Source organism: Lepidochelys olivacea (genome assembly GCF_965140295.1).
Source record: "Lepidochelys olivacea isolate rLepOli2 genome assembly, chromosome: 1".
Taxonomy (NCBI): Eukaryota; Metazoa; Chordata; order Testudines; family Cheloniidae; genus Lepidochelys; species Lepidochelys olivacea.
Genome location: NC_140411.1, coordinates 208,713,738 through 208,737,628, shown reverse-complemented (window position 1 = coordinate 208,737,628; position 23,891 = coordinate 208,713,738). Strand labels below are relative to the sequence as shown.

The 23,891-nt window shown below is 43.4% G+C and overlaps 1 protein-coding gene across 4 annotated transcripts in view; it reads right to left on the bottom strand.

Annotated features, from left to right (window-relative positions):
• Nucleotides 1–23,891, bottom strand: part of STXBP5L (syntaxin binding protein 5L) — a 444,549-nt gene that overhangs the window by 157,292 nt on the left and 263,366 nt on the right. For all 4 annotated transcript variants that reach the window (XM_084624313.1, XM_084624314.1, XM_084624315.1 and 1 more), the window contains exon 7: nt 7,604–7,687. In XM_084624313.1, coding sequence (XP_084480439.1) covers nt 7,604–7,687 — 84 coding nt within the window. The remainder of the gene's footprint in view (nt 1–7,603; nt 7,688–23,891) is intronic.

Below are 23,891 nucleotides of genomic sequence, written 5' to 3'. Positions count from 1 at the left end.
AGCAATTGGGTGTCTCTTATTTGTCTGCAATCCACCACCATCAGCACTCCTTTAAAGTACTTTCACTCAGATTGCTCATCTGATCAGACAAAAGAAGCACCTTCAACTGTACACGCTAACTTAAATGTGTAGTAACTTATCTTAGTGTATATCATTCTCCACATGCACAGAGAATTGTATCTGAACAGAATTATTCAGTTTTACTGAAAACACCAGATACACCTGCAAGCTCAGGGCACTTGCTACAAGGGGCAGATTCCCAGGAGTACATAGGGTTGTGAGACACCTCGTCCACCTGCCCTTAGCCTGCGGAAGTCTTGTTTGGGCCTCCTGTGGATGAGCTCCCTAAAATCATCAGCCTCTGGCAACACAAGCACTGTCTTCCATGCCTCTGCAGGCCTCACCCTGTCTGTACAGGTTAGCGATAAGCACACACCAATCTCTGGGTCCTCTGAGTGTCCTTCTGGAGTGCTCAGCCCCGATCCAATGAACACTCCAGAATTCTCAGATCCTCTGTTCTCAAAGGAATAATACATCCCAGCTTGCAAGATTCATCTTAGGATCCTCACTCACTTAACACGCACCATTTAGATACAGTGATGAGCTGCCAAAATCTTAACAACTGGTTCCCTCCTCACCCCATGAGGGGGTCGTGGCCCACCCCCGACCCCCGGGACTCCTGCCCCATCCAACCCCCCGTGTTCCTTGATGCCCTCCTTCCCGGGACCCCTGCCCCATCCACCCCCCTCCCCTGTCCCCTGACTGCCCCCAGAACCGGGCAGGAGGGTCTCGTGGGCCACTGTAGTGGGTGCCCACCCCGCCCTGCCCCTAAGAGCCAGAGGGATCTGCCGGGGGGTGAGGTGGGGAGTCCCGCCGGTACTTACCTGGGGGAGCTCCCAGGAAGCATCCAGCAGGTCCCTCTGGCTCCTAGGGGCGGGGTAGCGTAGCTAGGGGGGGAACAGGGGGAGCGGCCACTCCCCCACTGATCACATTAAAAGTGGTGCCTTAGGCACTGACTCCCTAGGTGCTCCGGGGCTGGAGCACCCATGGGGAGAATTTGGTGGGTGCAGAGCACCCACCGGCAGCTCCCCACCCCCCGCCTGGCCCCAGCTCACCTCCCCTCTGCCTCCGCCTCCTCCCCTGAACGCGTCGCCCCGCTCTGCTTCTTCGCCCCCCGCCCCCCACCCCGGCTTCCCGCGAATCAGCTGTTCGCGTGGGAAGCCTGGGAGGGCTGAGAAGCAAGCGGCGGCTTCGTACTCAGGCCCAGGGAGGCGGAGGTGGAGCAGAGGTGAGCTGGGGCAGGGGGGCGCGAGGAGGGCTGCCCACGCCGCAGCAGGTAACCTGGGGGGGGGGGGGGTGCAGGGGAACCACTCCTCACCCCAGCTCACCTCCACCTCCCTGGGCCTGAGCACGAAGCCGCCGCTTGCTTCTCAGCCCTCCCAGGCTTCCCGTGCGAACAGCTGATTCATGGGAAACAGTGGGGAGGGAGGGCAGAGAAGCAGAGCGGGACGGCGCGTTCAGGGGCGGAGGCAGAGCGGAGGTGAGCTGGGGCCGGGCGGGTGTTGGGGAGCTGCCGGTGGGTGCTCTGCACCCACCAAATTCTCCCCGTGGGTTCTCCAGCCCCAGAGCACTCAGGGAGTCGGTGCCTAAGGCGCCACTTTTGGCCAGTTGTTAAATTTAGAAGCCCTTTTAGAATCGGTTCTAAAAGAGCTTCTAAATTTAACAAGTTTCAGAGTAACAGCCGTGTTAGTCTGTATTCGCAAAAAGAAAAGGAGTACTTGTGGCACCTTAGAGACTAACCAATTTATCTGAGCATAAGCTTCGTGAGCTACAGCTCACTTCATCGGATGCATACTGTGGAAAATACAAAAGATGTTTTTATACACACAAACCATGAAAAAATGGGTGTTTATCACTACAAAAGGTTTTCTCTCCCCCCACCCTACTCTCCTGCTGGTAATAGCTTATCTAAAGTGATCACTCTCCTTACAATGTGTATGATAATCAAGGTGGGCCATTTCCAGCACAAATCCAGGGTTTAACAAGAACGTCTGAGGAACAGTGCGGGGGGAGGGGGGAATAAACAAGGGGAAATAGGTTACTTTTTAAAATGAGTCAACAATTCCCAGTCTCTATTCAAGCCTAAGTTAACTGTATCCAATTTGCAAATTAATTCCAATTCAGCAGTCTCTCGTTGGAGTCTGTTTTCGAAGTTTTTTTTGTTGAAGGATAGTCACTTTGAGATCAAAAATCGAGTGACCAGAGAGATTGAAGTGTTCTCCGACTGGTCTTTGAATGTTATAATTCTTGACATCTGACTTGTGTCCATTTATTCTTTTACGTAGAGACTGTCCAGTTTGACCAATGTACATGGCAGAGGGGCATTGCTGGCACATGATGGCATATATCACATTGGTGGATGTGCAGGTGAACAAGCCTTTGATAGTGTAGCTGATGTTATTAGGCCCTGTGATGGTGTCCCCTGAATAGATATGTGGGCACAGTTGGCAACGGGCTTTGTTGCAAGGATAGGTTCCTGGGTTAGTGGTTCTGTTGTGTGGTATATAGTTGCTGGTGAGTATTCGCTTCAGGCTGGGGGGCTGTCTGTAGGCAAGGACTGGCCTGTCTCCCAAGATTTGTGAGAGTGTTGGGTCATCCTTCAGGATAGGTTGTAGATCCTTGATAATGCGTGGGAGGGGTTTTAGTTGGAGGCTGAAGGTGACGGCTAGTGGCGTTCTGTTATTTTGTGTGTATAAAAACATCTTCTGTATTTTCCACACTATGCATCCGATGAAGTGAGCTGTAGCTCATGAAAGCTTATGCTCAAATAAACTGGTAGTCTCTAAGGTGCCACAAGTACTCCTTTAAATTTAACAACCGGTTCCAGCGAACTGGTGTGAACCAGTTCCAGCTCACCACTGTTTAGATATACATATAGTGAAAGCAAGAATAAGATTACTATCAAAGAACAGAGCAGTAAGTGATAGTGAGTGAGAATATTGGAAACAAATGGTACATATAAAACAAAATCACAACACTCTTTCTAAAACTAAACTTAACTACCAAGGCATTCCTCTGTCTTCGACAAGTTCGCTTATCCCAAGTCCTTTTCCCAGAATTTTCAACCAGGTTGGCCGAGATCCCTTTTCATAAGATCAAACCTGCTGGCAGCTTGTCCTCAAAGACTAAAGGAATAACTGGGGATTCAGCTGCACCCCAGATACAGTTTCAAAAGTTCATCATCTTACTCCTAACCAGGATAACCCCTACTGGTTTTGTTTTTTCTCTGCAACCTCAGCAATATATTGATTAGTATTTTGCTCAGACTGTAAATGGGTGTCCATTCTGAACCACACAATACTTAATTTGCACATGACCAGCCAGAGTGAGATAAGCGTCTCTTTCCCTCCTTTCTCCCCCACCTGCCAGGAGCATGTGGATTACCTTATGGTGACCAGTCCTAACTCACAGAGCTAGAGAACATGATTTTTAGTATATATGCATAACTCTTCACATATTTTCTGAACATACATCTCACAAGAATGATGATGATCAGTGTGAAACAGGCTTTCATTAGAGACCTTACATGATGTTCTTTGGTGGACTGGTACGTACAGGGGACTCCTGTAACCCTTACTTACACTGTGCCCTCTGCCAGTAGGGATCAAGAGGTTCTTAGGTAACAAATTCAGATTGCGCATAGTGGGCTAGCACAGAGCTGGTGCTTTGATCTTCATTCCATTTGCTCTGCCTTCTCTGGTTTCACAGTGAGGAGAATAGGTGGAAGCCAGATCAGAGCTCCTGCTTTCCCTGTCTGCTTTAGACCTGGGGAGAGGTAGGTGTGTGTGTGTGTGTGGAGGAGGGGGGAGAGAGCTAATGCTGGATGAATGGACTAGAAGGTGGATAGAAAGCTGGCTAGATTGTCGGGCTCAACGGGTAGTGATTAATGGCTCCATGTCTAGTTGGCAGCCGGTATCAAGCAGAGTGCCCCAAGGGTCAGTCCTGGGGCCAGTTTTGTTCAATATCTTCATTAATGATTTGAAGGATCGTGTGGACTGCACCCTCAGCAAGTCTGCAGATGACACTAAACTGGGAGGAGCGGTAGATACGCTGGAGGGTAGGGATAGGATACAGAGAGACCGAGACAAATTAGAGGATTGAGCCAAAAGAAATCTGATGAGGTTCAACAAGGACAAGTGCAGAGTCCTGCACTTAGGACGGAAGAATCCCATGCACTGCTACAAACTAGGGACCAAATGGCTCGGCAGCAGTCTTGCAGAAAAGGACCTAGGGGTTACAGTGGACAAGAAGCTGGATATGAGTCAACAGTGTGCCCTTGTTGCCAAGAAGGCTAACGGCATTTTGGGCTGTATAAGTAGGGGCATTGCCAGCAGATCGAGGGACGTGATCATTCCCCTCTATTCGACATTGGTGAGGCCACATCTGGAGTACTGTGTCCAGTTTTGGGCCCCACACTACAAGAAAGATGTGGAAAAATTGGAAAGCATCCAGTGGAGGGCAACAAAAATGATTAGGGGACTGGAACACATGACTTGTGAGCAGAGGCTGAGGGAACTGGGACTGTTTAGTCTGCAGAAGAGTAAGTACATTGTAGTAAGTACATTTGCACCCCATTTCACATATTAATCATTTTGCCCTATGTTCAACAATTTAGCGATATACAAAATTTAATTTCCTATTTTGTTAAACTTAATTCTTAAAATTAAGTAAAATTCATTTTGTCTCAATGCGTTGGCTACAGAATAAAAAAAAATGTTAAAATATCTAATAACTGATGGATGACTAATTCAATGGAACGGAATGACATTTTCAGCTGTGACACTCCGTACAAGTTGAATACATAGTGTAAAGATGCGTTAAGGGAAAGCCAAATGTGTACTGGAAAGATTAAATAGGTAGACAATAGAAAGAGAAAATGAGTGCACATAAAGTAAGAAGCCAAGTATGTTGCTTGAATACTGAGATGATGACTCCACGAGGCAAGGGTGTGAAAATGAAATGACAACAAAAGGAATGACAACAAAAGGATGCAGTTTGGAAGGAAGATGTAATGAAAAGATGAAAGTTACTGTGTGAACCATTAGAAATAAAAGAATAAGGAAGAAAAATAAGAATCAGAACCACCATACAACTGAATATGATAATGTAAGAATATGCCATATCAATCCAAATATGGAGTGAAAAGAATTATGGCATAAAATTTTTGCTTAGAAAATAATTAAAAGCTAAAGAAGCCCAGAAACGTAGAAAATCCAAAAGGAGCAAGTGACGTCTATGAAAGGAGGAACCTGTAGAGATGACATTCTCTTGTCAAGCATCTTGTACAGGTCACTGCCAGAAACCAGACTAGATGGACCACATGTCAATTTTATGACACAATTCCTACATTCCTAAGTTTGGCTTTATGGAGCTAAACTATGAAAGCATCGACAGAAAAATGATCCAACTATTTTCACCAATAGGAGTCTGGTTTTCTAACATACCTCATACCTGAAGGGTCTGTTCTTTTTCTGACAGTTTGGCAACACCTGGATGGCTTGTCATTCTGTAGCGGGGCACTCATCCTGCTCCGGCCCTGAAAGGTTTAAAAGCCAGCCCTTGGAGAGGGCTGGGGCTGAGAGCCAATAAGAAGAGCCTGGGAGGCAGCCAATCAGGGCCAGGCTGGGCCCTATAAAAGAGCTGCCGGGCCATAAGGTAAACAGTCTCTCTCTAGCTTTGAAGAGAGGTTCACTCCAGCCTTGGAGTGGGAAGGACCTAGCTGCCTGGGAGCATGAGGTACCTGAAGCAGAGCAGTGCTGGGGAAGGGCAGGTATAGCTGGGAAGCTCTGGCCTGGCAACTCCCCAGGCTGAGGCCTTGTTAAAGGCCCTAGGAGGTACTGGGGCCGCAGAGGTGCAGCCCAGGGATAGGCAGAGGCAGCTGGTCCAACCCCCTTGCCAATAATGAGTGGCCATTACAGACTGCAGTTTGCCCCAGAGAAAGGGGACTAGATGACGACTGGCAGTAGCCACTGAGGCCAGGTGAGCATAGGGGGATGGGGTTCCCCTGGGACGGGAGACCCAGAGAGCCGGGGTACTGCTGCGGGGCAGAACCCCAAGGTAAAGGGCATCGGGGTCCAGGAGGGACATGGGGGCCTGAGGCAGGCTAGACACCAACCAGCAGGGGGCGCTCTGAGGGCTGGAAAAGAGCTAATTCCCAAGGCAACCAGCAGGAGGCGACATGGTGGTGCTCGATCTGCTACATATGCCAATAGAGTCTCACCGAATTGAGCTGAATTGATACAGAGTGCTCATCTGCAAATGGAAATGTTGATTTGCACTCAATTCTTCTGCCCATCAGAAGGGCGTACAGATTCCTCGTCCATCTCTGCCTAACGATCCAGAAGACACTGAACTATTACCTATGTGCTAACAGGGAGATGGCTCACAAGCTGATCCAATACCACTGCCTTCAGGGAACAAGAATCTTAGATCTTGTGGGATTTCTGTCCACCTCACACTAAGGAATACAAGACCCAGGGATGAGACTCCTGCCCAGACCATTTTTAAAGTTGGGAACCCTCCCCCCAACTATTTAGGTATTCTTCATACATTTAAAAAAAAATAGGGAGGAGGGGTGAAAAAACAGTTCCTGCATGAATATCCTCCCAGAAATCTCCTTTTATCTCTTTCTGTTACCCATGAGCTATATTTGTATTTCTCTGAGTTGGGTTATCCAGTCTGTTTGTGTTTTGCTGAATGCCATGTACATATGAAACATTCTCCAAATAATCATTCGTATTTTTAAAAAGAATTCTGTGGAACACAAGAACTGAATCTTCATCTGATTTTCCAACTTAGTTACAAATTGAAAGAGATACGTAAGAATATTACATACTAAAACCAACTGCTACTCAGCCTCTGGGTCTTTGTGTAATATATAAAACCTATTTAATAACTTGCCTTTGATATTAACTTATGAAGTAGAACTATCCAGTAATGATAACAATGCAGTGTACTTCCTAAATACAGTTGTAACTAGAGCTGAAACTTTTCTTAGGCAAAAATGTAGATGTGACAAAACCAAAAAATTCTCATCAGTTACACTAAATTGTTCATGTTTTAAAAAAAGCAAAAGAAATTCCAAAAAAGTCAAAATGAAATGTTTGAATTTTTCAGTTCGAGATTCTTTTGTTTAGAAATTTCCTTCCATTGTATTTTTAAAAAATTTTGATCCAAAACTATTTTTTAAATTTTTTCGGAATTTCCAGTGAAACAAAAAAATCAGTTATTCATACAGCTCTTGTTGTACACATGCATGCTCGGTGTGGTGCTCTGTCCCCCTCTAGTGGTAAGTAGACCACACAGAGGATGATGAGTCTGCTCCAGCACTGGCTAGAGAGCTGGGTCTTTTAGCTCAAGCAGTAACAGCACATGCATTCAGACTTGGAGATCCTAGGTTTTGACACCTACTGCTAAGGTGGCATGGCTTTAAGTACTATAGTATATTGCATTTCCAAAACTAACAATGCCTTTCAGATATATCTTCTGCTTCTTAAAAGACTACTGAATTGTCCTTTACTCTGAATGAGTGGGAACTACTTACCTCATCATAATAAACTCTTAAGTCTGCTCTTTTTGATCGCAAGTCCCAGAGTACTACTGTCCCATTTTCATAGCCTATTAATAGCTGGGAAGAAAAAGAAACATGATTATCTTCTCAACTCTAAAATACATTTTAAAATATTTATGCAGTCTATAATTTTGTATTTTTTTCTAAAATTAAGTTTCTAGCCCTCTTTCACCTACAGATAGAGAATAATTTCAGTTTTGGTGGAAACAATTATTCCCCGGACAGAAAATTCTTCTTTTAGTGAGAGAACAAACTTGAGCATGGACAGTAAGAAACAGTTAAAATTATGTTTATTAGACTAATTTGACAGAGATGTGGTGTACAAAGTGACATTTCTGAACACGATGGTCACATTTTAATGGTCAATACACACCACAGTAGGAAAACCAGAGTGATATGTTGGTTTTTGATGACCTTTGTAAGGTTCTCTGAGGACTCTGATCATCCTTAGGAAGTTCACCTGGATGTTGATGAGCTTGACAAAGTTTGCCTGGCCACTAGTTCAGGTACATTCAGTCCTACTTCTTGTTCAGCCAATTGCTCAGACAAACAAGTTTGTTTACATTTACGGGAGATGCTGCTGCCCGCTTCTTATTTCTTATTTATTTCTTATTTATCTCACCAGAAAGTGAGAACAGGCATTCACATGGCACTTTTGTAGCCAGCATTGCAAGGTATTTAGGTGCCAGATATGCTAAGCATTAATATGCTCCTTCATCACCATTCCAGAGGACATGCGTCTCTGGACCTATGTCAAGAGACATATGAATCTTTAGCGCATCTTTGTCTTTAGGAGATAATGCTGCCCGCTTCTTGTTTACAAACTTGTTTGTCTGAGCAATTGGCTGAACAAGAAGTAGGACTGAATGGACTTGAAGGCTCTAAAGTTTTACACTGTTTTATTTTTGAATACAGTTTTTTTGTACATAATTCTACATTTGTAAGTTCGACTTTCATGATAAAGATTGCACTACAGTACTTGTATTAGGTGAATTGAAAAATACTATTTCTTTTGTTTTTTACAGTGCAAATATTTGATATAAATAAAATTGATATATTTGATATAAAAATAAATATAAAGTGAGCACTGTACACTTTGTATTCTGTGTTGTAATTGAAATCAATATATTTGAAAATGTAGAAAACATCCACAAATATTTAAATAAATGGTGCTCTTTTATCAACAGTGCAATTAATCATGATTAATTTTTTTCCTTTCCTTCCTTGAAAGCCCTACTTAGGACATAACCTATAAAGTGATGAGGGTACCTCTGCACCACATACAATTTACTCTATTATTCCATGTGGCAGCCAATAACCTAAGTGTCACAATATAATATGGTAGCATGTCTACATAGAAATCCTCCTATGTCCAGTTCAAGAAATTATAGCAACAACAAGAAAAGAGAAAAAGATTAGTTTGATGGCATATTTATGAATGCAATTTTGAAACCAATGTTCTGTGATGCACTTCATCCATGAAGAAGAGAAGGTGGAGAGGCTGGCATCTTTACACAGCAGAGTTACAGTACTTTGGGTACCCTGTGAACTTCCATACTTTGAAATGTTTGTATGTTTTGGAATGTTATTTGTCATTTTTAATGTTTATTTATTTGTTTTACAAGATAATATTTGTTTAAGTTACTTGTAACATGACTCTGAATTTCCTAGTTTTCTAATAATTATCATAGATTGTAAGGCCAGAAGGGATCATTATGATCATCTAGTCCAGGGGTTCCCAAACTTGGTTCACGGCTTGTTCGGGGTAAGCCCCTGGCGGGCCGCGAGACACTTTGTTTACCTGAGCGTCCGCAGGTCCGGCCGCTCGCAGTTCCCAGCGGCCGTGGTCCGCCCTTTCCCCCGCCCCTTCCAGTGCTGAACCACAAAACTTCTGAATTGATTATAGGACTTTACCAGTGCTTAATTTGTAATGAAAGAGGTGCCGGGGCACAATTTTTTTACATTCATAACTGATGCAGCAAGCCCAGAGGTGCCAGGGCTATGAATTGCCAAGCCTAGAGGTGCAAGGGGTCAGCCATGGCAAGCCCTGGCACAGATTAAGCACTGGACTTTACCCTGTGGTTATGAAGCTTCTTTTTCTTGCATGAAGGAAGGTTTTCAAAAGCCTTTTGAAAGTCTAAAATAAATGAATCAATCAATCATCACATCATTTGGATAATTTTTTCAAATAATTCTGTCTGGTTAGATAATTTATTCCTACAGAAATCATGACACCAGTATCACATTATACTCATTATACTCATTTAGTGTAGGAGATCCTACATTTTAATTATTTTCACCACTATTTTTCCCAGTACTAAGGAAAGGGTCATCCCGGTTTATAATTCCCAGAATAATAATATATTTCATTTTTTTAAATGCTGGGTGTACATCTGACTATCTTCCAGTCCTCTAGTACAGCATTTATTTAGATTTTTCCATCACCTATTTTAGACTCTAGGCACTTCACATTATTAAAAATACAAAGTTCAATATAAAATCTAAAAAATACCATATGCTTTGCTTAATTAATGGACTATCCCATAGTAACAGCGTCAACTGGCCATCCATATCCCAACAACCCAACACCCAAATCAGAAATGCACACTTAGACCCCACAAGACCATCAATCCACCTTTATCCCAAATGCATGCAACATGGGTTTTTAGGAGTAAATAACATATTTTTGTCAATAGTTCATCTACTTCATTACTTCTTTCAGTATAATCACATTAATATAATTTAAACCCATTTAAGCCTGGGTCTAAATTACACATTATTACAGGCCTTATTACTTTTTATTTAAATGATCTCAGTTTAGTTTTTTAACTAAACTTCGACTTTCAGTGGGAGTTGGGCACCTCGCTGCCATCTATGTCTTTTAAAAATCTCCCTGTAAAATCCAATCTCTTTTGAAGTTGGTTATGTGCTTTGCCTATGAGAACAAATATAGTGTGTTCATTCTGGTTACGTTCAGTTTCTCCTTTCTCCAAGCTCTGCAACCCCTTCTAGTCCTCTCCACTTTCCACACCATGCCACATATGAAATTGCTATGAAATAGCATAAAAGCAACTTTATTTAAGGAAACTATTGATTTTTTGGTAAGTCAAATGGAGAAGACAAAGTCACAGTCTATTATTCTTTTTGAATTATGGCATAACTTTGGTACAAATGTCTACATTGTATAATACTCACTTATAGAATCACAGGGATTTATCAACACACTGTAAGTACCAACTCCTGCATGCACAGGTAGGGCTGAGTTTTCTGCTAAATCCCTCAGAACACATGCAATTACACAATAACATGCAAGACAACAACTTAATACCACCATAAAGATACATCACCATCCATTGGTGGCGATATTGTCTACACTGATCATTAAAATTTTTCCCCCTCTAATGGAATACGAATTTAAAACAGAAACTCCTATGATTCCAGGCAGTCTGCCATCCCCACAGGTTCCATGTTGATCTGCCCACTCCATTCCTATATTCATGGAGACATCACTCATAATTTGATTTAGCTGATTAGTGAATGCAGAGTTCATGTCCTCAGGTTATACCTATCTGTTGTGGACAGACTGTCTGAGAACTGCAGTCTGTTGCGATTCTGAGGATACCTTGGCAATTCCGCCTTCACAACTGGTCTCCCATTACAAGACACAGAAACATGCAGAGGTACCTCCAAATCCTCCTCTGCATTCCTCTGGGATGGTTGTTGAACATCCTCAGTGTTTGCACACACACACCCCCCTTCAATGAATCCGTGCACCAGTTCTCGATGCACTATAAAGGAGCAAGCTCTTGCTTTTAGTATCAGCAAAGATAAGGTGTTTAATTTTTAAATTGCTGTGTAAGGTCCCCCCCAAAAAGGACTATAGGATTTTTTCAAGGCTGCTTTTTCCTGTTGCACAGCTACACCTTCCCTCCTTCCTGGATGGCCACATAATGCTCCTTTTTCCTGGTATCTTAGGCCTGCCATGCTCATTTCTGGCACATCTGTTCCTCTACCTTTAGAAACGCTGTCCTCAGGCCACCGATATAAGTCTTCGCTGTCTCTCTCACCCACAGGTGTCGGCTTCCTCCGGGCCCCGGGGGTGCTCAACCCCCTGCTCCACCCACGGCCCTGCCCCCACCTGACCCCTTCTGCCAAGTCCCTACTCCGTCTCTTCCTGCCCGCACCGCACCCCGAAACCTTTTCCCCACCTCTCTCGCCCCATCCTCCGAGCACACCGCACCCTTGCTCCTCCCACCACCCCACAGCGTCCTGCATGCTGTGAAACAGCTGACTGCAGTGGGCAGGAGGCACTGGGAGGGAGGGGGAGGAGTTGATCAGCAGGGCTGCTGGCGGGCAGGAGGCACTGGAGGGGAGAGGGGGAGCTGGCTGCTAGTGGGTGCTAAGCACCCGCTGATTTCTTTCCGTGGGTGCTCCAGCCCTGGAACCAGCACTTATGTTCTCACCTGTGAAGGTGCAGGGGGCCTTATCAGTTCTTGTTGCCAGAACATGAAGTCCCAGGGAAGCATGGATTTGTGGAGTCCATAAACAATCTCATAAGGGAAGTAATAGATAGTTGAATGCTGGCTGGTGTTTTATGCAAAAGTTGTTGTAGAAACCCGGTCTCGTTGGTCTTCACTAACTAATACTCTAAGCATAGAACCAATGGTGCAGTTTACTCTCTCTACTCCCCCATTAATCGCAGAGTGGGCTACGCTGGTCCTCACCTTAGTTACCTGGAGTTGCTAGCTGGCAAACCTTGTATAATAACTGTGATTCAGATTCTTTCCCCTGATCATTGCAGATGATTGGTTGGCCAAACTGCAACACTACATATTTCATCAATGCAGCCGTAAGTTTATCAGTCCTTTTATCCTTCAGGGACTTCTCCCCCACATACTTTGGGTAAGTGTCCTAGACTGCCAGCAAATACTGATTTCCAGTTGGTGTTTCTGGTAGTGGGCCTTTCAAGTCAATCAGTATGAACCCACAGGGCTTATTAGGTTGGGGCATTCCCACTTCTCTTTTTGCAGGTGCTTTCCTTTCTTGACAGGTAAGAGAGAGGAAAGTAACTAGTCATTAACATCTGCAGCCATGCCTAGCCAACTTGTTGGATTCTCGGCTCAGTGTCTTTTCACTCAGGTAACCTGGTGCTTTGTTATCACTGAAGACACTCCAATACTGTTCTCTGAAAGCTTGCTGGCAAGACAACCCTGTTACCTTCTGTGTCCCTAGGCACCCTTGTATTCACACCTGACACACTAGTGCAATGATTTGTGTACAAAATATGCCTTATGAAGTGATATTTGAAAACTAACACCACACTGGTCAATAGTATCATTGTAAAATATATGTAACAATGCTGTATGTGGAATTATGGGTACTCACTCATATTATACTTTAAAAAGTTTGTGACCCAGGCTATTTCTACACTAGCACTTTTGTCAGTCAGTGAAAAAAACACCCTCCTGACTGTCATAAGTTTCACCGACAAAAGCGCTGGTGTGGACAGCGCTATGCTGGTCGGAGATGCTCTCCTGACAACATAGCTGCCACAGCTCTTTGGAGATGGTTTAATTATCCTGACAGGAGAGCTCTCTTCCATCGGATCAGAGTGGCTACACAGGAGACCGTACAGCAGCGCAGCTGCAGTGATACAGCTGTGCCGCTGTAACGTCTGTAATGTAGACACAGCCTAAAAGGAGTTTAAATCAGGCATGTCAGGGGAGTTGATTAACAGGTTTTTTTCCAGAAAAAGGAAAGCAGTTGGCACCTCAAACCACGTGTGGCACAAATCATTTGTGTCAGAGATTGCAGCAGGAAGAAATAATTTGCATAGTAGCTACCATCAGTGGAGAGGAACCAGCAGACAAACCAGAAGCCTTATCTTCCACACCTCATGGCTCCTTTGCTCAGCATGAACTAATTAACTTTATCTGGGAGTACCCATCAAAGAATACATTTCAAAGGTTCAGTGAACTATAACAAGAGGGAAGCGAATCCTAAGTTAAGCTTCTTTTTAAGGAGACTAAGAACCCAAGCAGTTTGATCTCTGTGATGGGTCCTGGCCAATAAAAAGATGGAAAGAAGACTGTGGATGAGAGAAAAACCATTTTGAACAAAAACTGTATTTTACTAAATTAAGTTTTAGATCTTTAGATGCCTGTTTTCACTTTTAACTATTTGTAAGGATCTCTAATGTCTTTTACCTGGTGTAACTTAATCCATGCTCTTTTGTTAATAAACTTGTTTTGCTTTCATTATAAATCATGAGTTCTGGATAAGTTCAGTAAAGTGTGTGCTTCTATTTAGTTGACAGGTGAGAATGTTACTGTCTCTGTAGAGGCAGCAAGCCTAATGCTTTTTCTGTGAGGGTCCAATGAGAGAGACAGGACCTTGCATGAGGATGATTTTGGGGCAGATTTAAAGCTGGAAGGCTACTAATGTCGGCCTCTGAGGAGGATCCAAGTTGGACATAACCATGGTGAGGCTTGTGGGTCACTGGCAGGTTGTTGGGGGTTAGAGCTCTGAACTAATGCTGCATAGCCACAAGATACCTCGGGTTACAAGGCAGATATTGACTGAATCCTTTACTGGCCTGGGTGAACCCCAAAACATCACCTTAGCATAGTTGGTAGGATTTACGCACAGTTTGTTGTTTAACTGAGGTTCACACTTTCACCACTGATAAACTGGCTTTAAGTGATTCACAAATCAGAAGGTTGAGAACAGGTTAAAGAGAAGTTATAGCTTAATTATTTTTTGTTTGTTTCAAGTAAGGAAAATAGAAGAATAAAGTATAAACATTAGTGTCAGTGAAGCAACCACAAAGTTTGAGATGTCTAGGGTGGAGAATGACAGAATAAAAGAGGAGCATAAACACCAAAAATAGTTAGCTAAGGAGAAAGACGAAGAGCGTGAACACCAAAAATGGGAAGCTGCCTAGAGAGCTAAAGAACAAGAAGCAGCACTCTGGTGGGCCCTGGAAGCTGAGAGGCGAAGGATACCCAAGAGGAGAAGGAAGCAGCTACACACCAATCATCTATGGAGCTGAAAGCGAAGGATACCCAAGAAAATGAGATGGAAAGGCTGTATGCCCAGAGCATAATGGACAAGGAGGAGCAGATACCACAGTCCCTAGGTACACCCTCTATCCAAGGAATGCTCAGCTGGGAAAAGCTGTGCTCTACATACAAAGAAACAGATGGTACTGAAGAATACTTTACCCCTTTTAAGAGATTATGTGAGGTATATGAAGTTCCAGAGGACAAGAAAATCCCAACTCTAATTAGTAAGCTCTTGGGTAAAGTATTTAATGTATTTAATGAAATGCCAGTTGACCAGGCTTTGAAATAGGAGTTTGAAAAGGCTGTATTGCAAAGGTTTCAAATTACTCCTGAAGTGTATAGATTGAAATTTAGAGCCCTCATAATGTATGACCAGATGAGTCATAGAACATATCAGTATAAATTGTCTGATTTGATAAAAAAATGAGTCAAAGGGAAGGGGGCAGAGAGTTATTTGATTCTTTGATAGTTGTTTGATCTCTTTGCACAGAAGCAGCTCCTGAGCATATATTCTGAAGATGTCAGACATGCTGTTTGGGATAAATTCATGGACTCTGTCCAAAAAGCAGTAGATCTGACTGATTCCTACATACAAACCAGTGACCAGTAAGCAAGCCACAGAGGGAAGGTTAGAAGCCCAGTTTTAAGAGAGGCCACATTTTGGCGCTGTGGAGAAGCAGGGCAGTTGGGAGCTTAGGCACTCTTCACCCCAGAATAGATCCTCCCTTGGGAATCTCGCTCGCAGACCCCCAGTACAGGAGAACAGTCCATGGTGTTTCATGTGCGATTGCACTGAACACCTGAGGAATAATTGCCCTAAACTCAAAGACGCTAAGCCCATACTCCGTCGAGCCCAGGTATCTACAGGTTTCCTGATTAAATTTGTGAGGTCTGACCCACAGGAGGTGGACATGGTATATGTTAAAGCTGCCAAGGTGAATGACAAAGAATGCATTCGGTGGAGAGACACTGGTGCACAGATTTCTTTGGTCAGGGAAAACATAGTCAGACATGCTCCCTCCCTGGGGAGAATGCGGAACTCCTGGCATTGGGACGATACAAATTTACTGTACCTTTGGCTGAAGTACCCATGGACAGGAACATTCTGGAAGGAACACTGGAAGTTGGGCTGCTGTATAGTATTCCAACAGCACTTCTTATCTATGTTTAAATTGGTTAATATAGTAACTTGCAGCAAAAAGGAATATTGGTTTGTGATCTCAGCAGAAAATTGTGCAGACCACAAAGATGTGGGGGAAAGGGACAGCCCCAGCTCAGCAGGAGAAATCAATGTGCTTTCAGGTGTGGCAGGAGCCAAGGTAAGCTCCTGCATAGCACAGGCAAGTAGCAAGCATACAGAGCTAAAGGAGGAGGAGTTATTCCCTGTAACTTGGAGAGGCAGTTCAGGTTGTCTATAGCCGGGGCTTTGAAGATGAGAAAGCATCTGTGGTTACATCCTCAAGGGGACCCCAGTGAGGGGAAACAGGGAAAGATTTTTCTGAAGAGGAAGGGGGATTGTACAGGGAAGCATCCATGGGGAAAGATAAAAGCCCTGAGAAATCTTACAAGAACAGGTTGTGCGTGTCCAGCACGATGGGGAGTTAATGTTGCTAGCACATGATTTTGCTTTTGCTGGTCATTTCAGGGCATGAAGAACCTATAATAGGTTAAAGAATAATTTTTTATTGGCCAGGGACACAGAATGATGTGGAAGACTATTGTGGGTCTTGTAAATTATGTCAAAAGAGAGAGACCTGCAGAACCCAAGAAGTCTCTGTACATTCCTTGCCTGAGATACACAAGGCATTTTATATGGTAGCAATGGACATTGTGGGTCCTATACTATGTCCTACCCAAAGGCAAAAAAAACATATCTTGGTGATGGTGGATTTTGCCACCAGATACCCCAAAGCAGTCGCTCTAACTAACATAGAGGCCGATTCTGTGGTGAAAGCCCTTTTCACTATTTTTAACAGAGTGGGTTTCCCTAAAGAGATTTTATCAGATTGTAAGTCAAATTTCGTGTCCCATCTATTCAAGTTGCATGGAGTGAAACAACTAAAGGCTGCCCCATATCACCCAGAGACAAATGGTGTGGTGGAGAGGTTCAATGGAACACTGAAATCAATGTTAGGAATGTATTTGAACAAAAGAGCCAGTTTTCAGAGTAGCAGCCGTGTTAGTCTGTATCCGTAAAAAGAAAAGGAGTACTTGTGGCACCTTAGAGACTAACCAATTTATTTGAGCATAAGCTTTCGTGAGCTACACCTCACTTCATCAGATGCATTCAGTCACGAAAGCTTATGCTCAAATAAATTTCTTAAGTCTCTAAGGTGCCACAAGTACTCCTTTTCTTTTTATGAATACAGACTAACACGGCTGCTACTCTGATACCTGTAAACATTCTTTTGAAGTAGGTGACTTGGAGCTGGTGCTTATCCCTGGGAGAAAATACAAATACAGAACTCACGGGAGGGACCTTTTGAAGTGGTAAAAGGGGTGACTGAATGTACATATGTTAAAAGACCTCACAGTAAAGCTATCCCACAGCCAGTGAGCGTGAATAGGTTTAAAGTAGGGAAGCCATAGTAAACATGATTTGTTGTGTTGAAGGGGAAACTACTGAGTCACACCTCATTGCTTTGATGGCTGAATGCCAAAATGACTCATCACTTGACAGTACTGAAAATACGCAGTGAGTTAACCCTAATTGAAAAGGGAGAAGTACTGTCTGTGCATCTTAAGAAGTGGGGTTTTTACCCACGAAAGCTTATGCTCAAATATATAGATGTTAGTCTTTAAGATGCCACCGGACTCCTTGTTGTTTTTGTGGATACAGACTAACACAGCTATCCTCTGATACTAAACATACAAGTGTTTTTTTTTTCACCAAGCCAGGAAGGAGTCACGCGATGACCCACAAGATCATTAATGAGGACTCTCTGTCGGCACTCAGCCAGGCATCCCATGCCACTGGCACGGTACAAGAGCAAATTCACCCTGAGGACTAGTCTACACTGGCAACGTTAAAGTGCTGGCAGCAGCGCTGGGAGAGAGCTTTCCCAGCACTCTAAAAAACCCACCTCCATGAGGGGAGCGGCTCCCAGTGATGGTGCACTGTCTACACTGGTGCTTTACAGTGCTGAAACTTGCTGCATTCAGGGGGGTATTTTTTCACACCCCATGCGCGAGAAAGTTACAGTGCTGTAAAGTGCCAGCGTAGACAAGCCCTCAGAAGTTCAAAACATGCTGCATCTGGGGGTCATTAAAGAATCTGTAAGTTCCTGGGCGCTTCCAGTTGTCTTGGTCCCCAAGGAAGTTAACTTTGCAAGATTTTGTGTTGATTGTAGGAAACTCAGTGCTGTCACTGGTCCTGATACTTATTGTATTCTCAGAATTGATTATATGCTAGATATTTTGCCAGTTAGAGATTTTAGGATGTTTGACCTTGTGAAAGGTTATTGGCAGATCACTTTACATGAAGATACACAGAATCTGCTTTTATCACTGATATGGGACTGTATGAATTCAAAATGTTACCATCTGGGTTAATGAATGTAGTAGCCACTTTTCAGAGGCTGGTCAACCAAGTGTTATATGGATTACAGAACTTCACAAGAGTATGTTGACAATGTTGTAATCTTTAGCAACTCTTGGTCTGATCACAAGAAATACTTGGAGATTGTACTGTTAAAGCTCAAAGATGCAGGCCTAACTGTAAAAGCCTCTAAGTGTAAGATAGAAGCAGCAAAGATTCCTCATTTGGGTCTGCCCTGGCCTGGCTGAGAGCATCCACAACCACATGTTACTTTCCATGTTTACTGTGAACTGTGAATGTATATTCAGGCACTTTGTGAATCCATCTCCACAGGCGTCCTTCTGGGTTGCTGCTTTGCAAGGAGCCACTGTAGGGCACTGTGGTCTGTGTACACTGTGAATTCTGTACCTAATAAATATGGACAACTGGACTTATGAACCTCCACAATAGCCACACACCAAGTTCTGTAGCCAAAGACTTGGGTTCCTTCTCATTTACTTTGCAACCTCCAAACACTACTTATCTGCACCAATCAAGATCATTAATTTGTTCAAGTGCAAATTGAACAATGATGATTTAATTTCGATGATTTAACTGGGAATTGGTCCTGCTTCGAGCAGGGGGTTGGACTAGATGACCTTCTGGGGTCCCTTCCAACCCTGATATTCTATGATTCTATGATTCTATGAACAGCAACCTTTGGGGCATCACAGGTTAACATGAATGGATAGGATGGATCCAGGAATTTAAGCACAGCATGGTTTAGAAATCCTTCTTTCAGTGACTCAAACACTTTTGGAGTTACTCTGTCCAGACAAAATCACTCTTAGTTACCTGGTATAATGGCACTGCCCTCTCTGAGAAATTTTTTACAAATCTTCTGTGGAACCTGCAGAGGCCTAAAAACCACGGTACCTCGTCCAAGTTTGCAGGAACCTTCCAGTCCTTTCTAACATTCAGTTTCTGGGGTTGGGGTTCCAACTATATGTTGGACTATATGTCCCAGGAAGGTGATGGAACTCTTTGCAAACTGACATTTGTTTCCTGCAAGTTTAAAACCAGCTTTTTTAAAAGCTTCAGAATCCTTCCCACTTCTATCTGATGTTCTTTCCACATTTTGTGGAAACAAATGTAGTCATCTACATATGTGAAGATGTCTTCAGTTCTCAGAACTTGGGTTAGATCATTTACTACCCTCTGAAATGTCCCTGGTGCATCCCTAAGTCTGAAAGGCATTCTGAAGAATTGAGATAGTCCACAAGGTTTCAGAAAGGCAGTATTATCTCAGTTCCAGATGCCACTTTAATCTGATGAGATCCAGATACCAAATCAAAACTAGTGTAAAAGTTTGCTCCTGACATTTTATCCAGGATGTCTGCTGTGTGGAGAAGTGGGTAACTATTCTGAACTGTCAATGAATTAAATCTCCTGTGGTCAATGCATATCCTCAAGTCTCCATTGGACTTATGTCTACAGGTTCACTGTAGCAATCTTTTATCCTTATGGGTATTATTGCATGATGACCTGGCTTCACCACAGCTTTATTCTGAGCCACCAAAGGGAGCAGTTCCTCTCTCCATGCATATGTTTTTACCCACGAAAGCTTATGTTCAAATAAAACCGTTAGTCTTTAAGGTGCCACTGGACTCCTTGTTGTTTCAGTTCCTCTCTGTCATCCTGTAGGCATGGTAGAGATACCTGTAAGGCCCCAAGAATTGTGCTCCAGTGTCCACACTTCCTCCTACCCTTTTCCAGCAGGAGTGTCTGAATATTGTCGTGGGACAAGTGTGTTTTACTAACATCCAACATTTTTTGTCATTTTCTCGGATGAAATCCACTCCCAATACAACAGTGCTCAATATATTGGTCAAAACAACAAAAATCCATTTAGTATGCAGAGTCCCCAAGTTCAGTGGGAGCTGTATTTCTTCTGTTATCTGCAGTGGATGATGACTAATAGTCACCAGTTTAACTCCTGCAATTTACGTTTTCTTCCTTTTAGCAATGGATGGTCACTGTTGCCATCACTTCTGCTGCCGTATCTGCCCCATCCAATGCAGCTTGCAGGGATGATCCTGCTACCAGCAGCCATCATTCACAAGTGCCTGCTACTCCTTCTTGGCATTATCTAGTAACTTGTCCATAAACTTTGACATTGTATCCCAATTTGAAAAAGTTTAGCAAGTGAAAAGAGCTTGACAGTTTGCAGTTTTGAAATGCAAACCTGAGTAGATTAATTTGGGGAAAGGTTTATTCATAGTGTCCTTGCATCTCTGTTTTTAGAAGTAGATGTAGACTGGCCTTGTCTTCCCTTCTCATTTACAGTCATCACACTACCAACGTTCCTGGGGTTGAGTGTGAATAAAAATACTCATGACCCTGTGAAAGAACTTGGTATTTCTTCTCCATTCCTTTGACAGTGGGGGGGCAGAGAGGAAGGAGTTTGCCAAAGGATTCTGGTCATCTAAGATAGCTTCATTAATGAGTTAAAACGACTCTAGCAGGTCCTGCAGTACATAAAATATCCACTAACTTATGTGGATTCAATCAGACCAGTTCCATCTGTCTACTTGGGGAGCTTGGGACCTTTTCATAAGCTCTTGTTATGTCTTATATTCATCAGGAACCAGGAAGGATGATTCAGAAACAGGAGAATATGAAGAAGTGTTTATTCAGTGGTGGCAGCATAGTATCCACCTGTTTTGAAGCTGCAGAACCTCCCTCCCAGATGGGCCACATATTAGAGGTGTAAGTTCCACTGCTTGCTTGGTACCTGGATCAGTACCAGGTGGACTCTGGTGCCTTGATGGAGACTTAATGGTAGGGAGGGTCTAGGAGATGAGGATCTGGAGTCTGGAGGGATACCCTATGGAGTCCAAAAAAACAATTGCTGGATATGGAACAAGGACTGAACCTCAAGGCGTTCTGTCACTGGACCGGCTCCTGAGAGATTGCCAGTGCTGTGAGCTCAATCTATACAAGGATGAATGAAGGGAAATCTCAGACCTTCTGTAATGGGATCTCAGTGTGTAAGATCCCACTTCCAACTCCAACATGGAGAAGTACAGTCTGAGGGCCAAGGCAGTGTAGTACTGGGTGGTGTAGCAGGAGGCTGGGACCTGGATCAATGAGAAGTAGGTGGTATGGGAAAGCATCAGCAGCTTTGCTGATGATGGTACTGTTCATCTGCCCAGCTGAACAGCAGAGCTTTTGGCTACAGTTGTTACTGAAAACCAATGGTACTGAGTGTGTTGGTGCCAAGGATGATACAGGTACTGAAGCCTTCATCACAGGAAGGCTGTAACCTCGATGTCTTGCAGCAAAGGTGAGTCTGGAACAGAGAAGCAAAGGAGGTCCCTGACCACCACATATGCCTCAGAGACTGTCAATACCAAGAAGGTGGTGATGCACTGAAGTGTGCACAAAGATGAAGTCGATGTGGTAGAAGGTTCCAGCAATCGAGTTGACAGTACTGAAGTTAGTGCCAGAGTCAAGGTCTCTACATTGCTAGTTGAAGTATGCTGTACCCAGGACTGCCTAGCTAGTGCAGTGCTCTAACCTTTCTTCCATGAGACTGTCCAGGAGGGCAAGGCCTCCAACATGAAGAGAACTTCTTCTAGCTAGAAGAGTGCAAAGCATCTGACTTCTTCTGCCATTTGTGTGGTAGGGAAGAAAGAAAATGGTGTCTTCTCTCTGGCTCCCTCTGATGAGGGGATATGGCCAAGTTTGGCGGTGCACTCCTCAGCAGAGTAGAGTCTGAACCCCTGTGTATGGAGTGGCTGGGTTCCAACTGGAGTGCAGAGCAGCTTCTATATGGAGCCCCACCTTCCTAGACTTCTTAGTTCTGGTCTTAAGCCCCCTGCAGATAGAGCACCTATGCCTAAGATATCCTTCTGCCGAACACTTTAAACAATGTGAGTGGGATTGTTGACTAGAATAGACTTGTGTCATAAATATAAAGAAAAGGGTAAACACCTTTAAATCCCTCCTGGGCCAGAGGAAAAACCCTTTCACCTGTAAAGGGTTAAGAAGCTAGGATAACCTCGCCGGCACCTGACCAAAATGACCAATGAGGAGACAAGATACTTTCAAAGCTGGAGGGGGGGAGAAACAAAGGCTCTCTCTGTCTGTGTGATGCTTTTGCCGGGAACAGAAAAGGAATGGAGTCTTAGAACTCAGTAAGTAATCTAGCTAGATATACGTTAGATTCTGTTTTGTTTATATGGCTGAGAAAATAAGCTTGCTGAATGGAATGTATATTCCTGTTTTTGTGTCTTTTTGTAAGTTAAGGTTTTGCCTAGAGGGATTCTCTATGTTTTGAATCTGATTATCCTGTAAGGTATTTACCATCCTGATTTTACAGAGGTGATTCTTTTACTTTTTTTCTTCAAATAAAATTCTTCTTTTAAGAACCTGATTGCTTTTTCATTGTTCTTAAGATCCAAGGGTTTGGGTTTGTGTTCACATTGCAAATTGGTGAGGATTTTTATCAAGCCTTCCCCAGGAAAGGGGGTGTAGGGTTTGGGAGGATTTTGCGGGGGAAACACGTTTCCAAGCAGGCTCTTTCCCGGTTAAATATTTGTTAGACGCTTGGTGGTGGCAGCAATAAAGTCCAAGGGCAAAAGGTAAAATAGTTTGTACCTTGGGGAAGTTTTAACCTAAGCTGGTAAAAATAAGCTTAGTGGGTTTTTCATGCAGGTCCCCACATCTGTACCCTAGAGTTCAGAGTGGGGAAGGAACCTTGACAACTTGTTATAGCCAGAACAGTGCTTACACCCTCAAGACTTAGGCATGAGCTTGAAAAGCTCCAAACAAAACAAAAACCTAGCAAAAATTTGTCTAAAATAATAGTTACATTGAACTAACCTAACTATATACAACAATAACTTTTAGAAAAAAAATTCTCTTAAGAGAAAGGGAAAGGAGTATGACAAGCACACACATTCCAACTACTGATCACAGGTGGTGAGAAAGAACTGAGAGGGATTGGGGTAGCTTCATCCTTTATACCTTTGGCTGGCAGCACGAGTTTGCGGAGGGCACATGAACGCACTGATGGGCATTGCTACAGGAAAAAAATCTCTGGCTTTGATACACTGGGTGTGCACACACCTGAAGTGGAATGGCCCTGTGCAACACCTCTCAAAGAAGAATGAAGGATATATAATTCCCATAGAACTTGAATTGATAACAATCACAAAAAATTATGTATTACATCTAAATTGTGCCTATTTTACTTTAGCCATACTAATCTTCTTTTAAATATTTAGTACATTAGATGGCTGACACTTTAGCTTCTAGTGTGAAAAAAATCATGGCTTACCTGCTAATTTTTTTTCTATACTATAATATGTCTGGCAACCCTCCACTATGGCTGCAGACAAAACTTTCCATAGCATAACTGAGTTACTGAAAACAACCAAGGCCAAACTAAACAGTCATCAAATTAAAGTCTTATTCATTTCTTGATATTCCCCTCATTTCTGTATCCTCTCTCTCTAAATACATTTCATAAGAAGAGTGAGACAGACAAATCTAGAAGAAAATCAATTAGCATGTAAGCCAATTGTTTTCTCTCTTCTAAACTGGTATGTCTGCTAATCCTCCACAACTGAGAAATAACCAGCAGTGATGCATTCCCTAAAGAATGAGGGCAGAG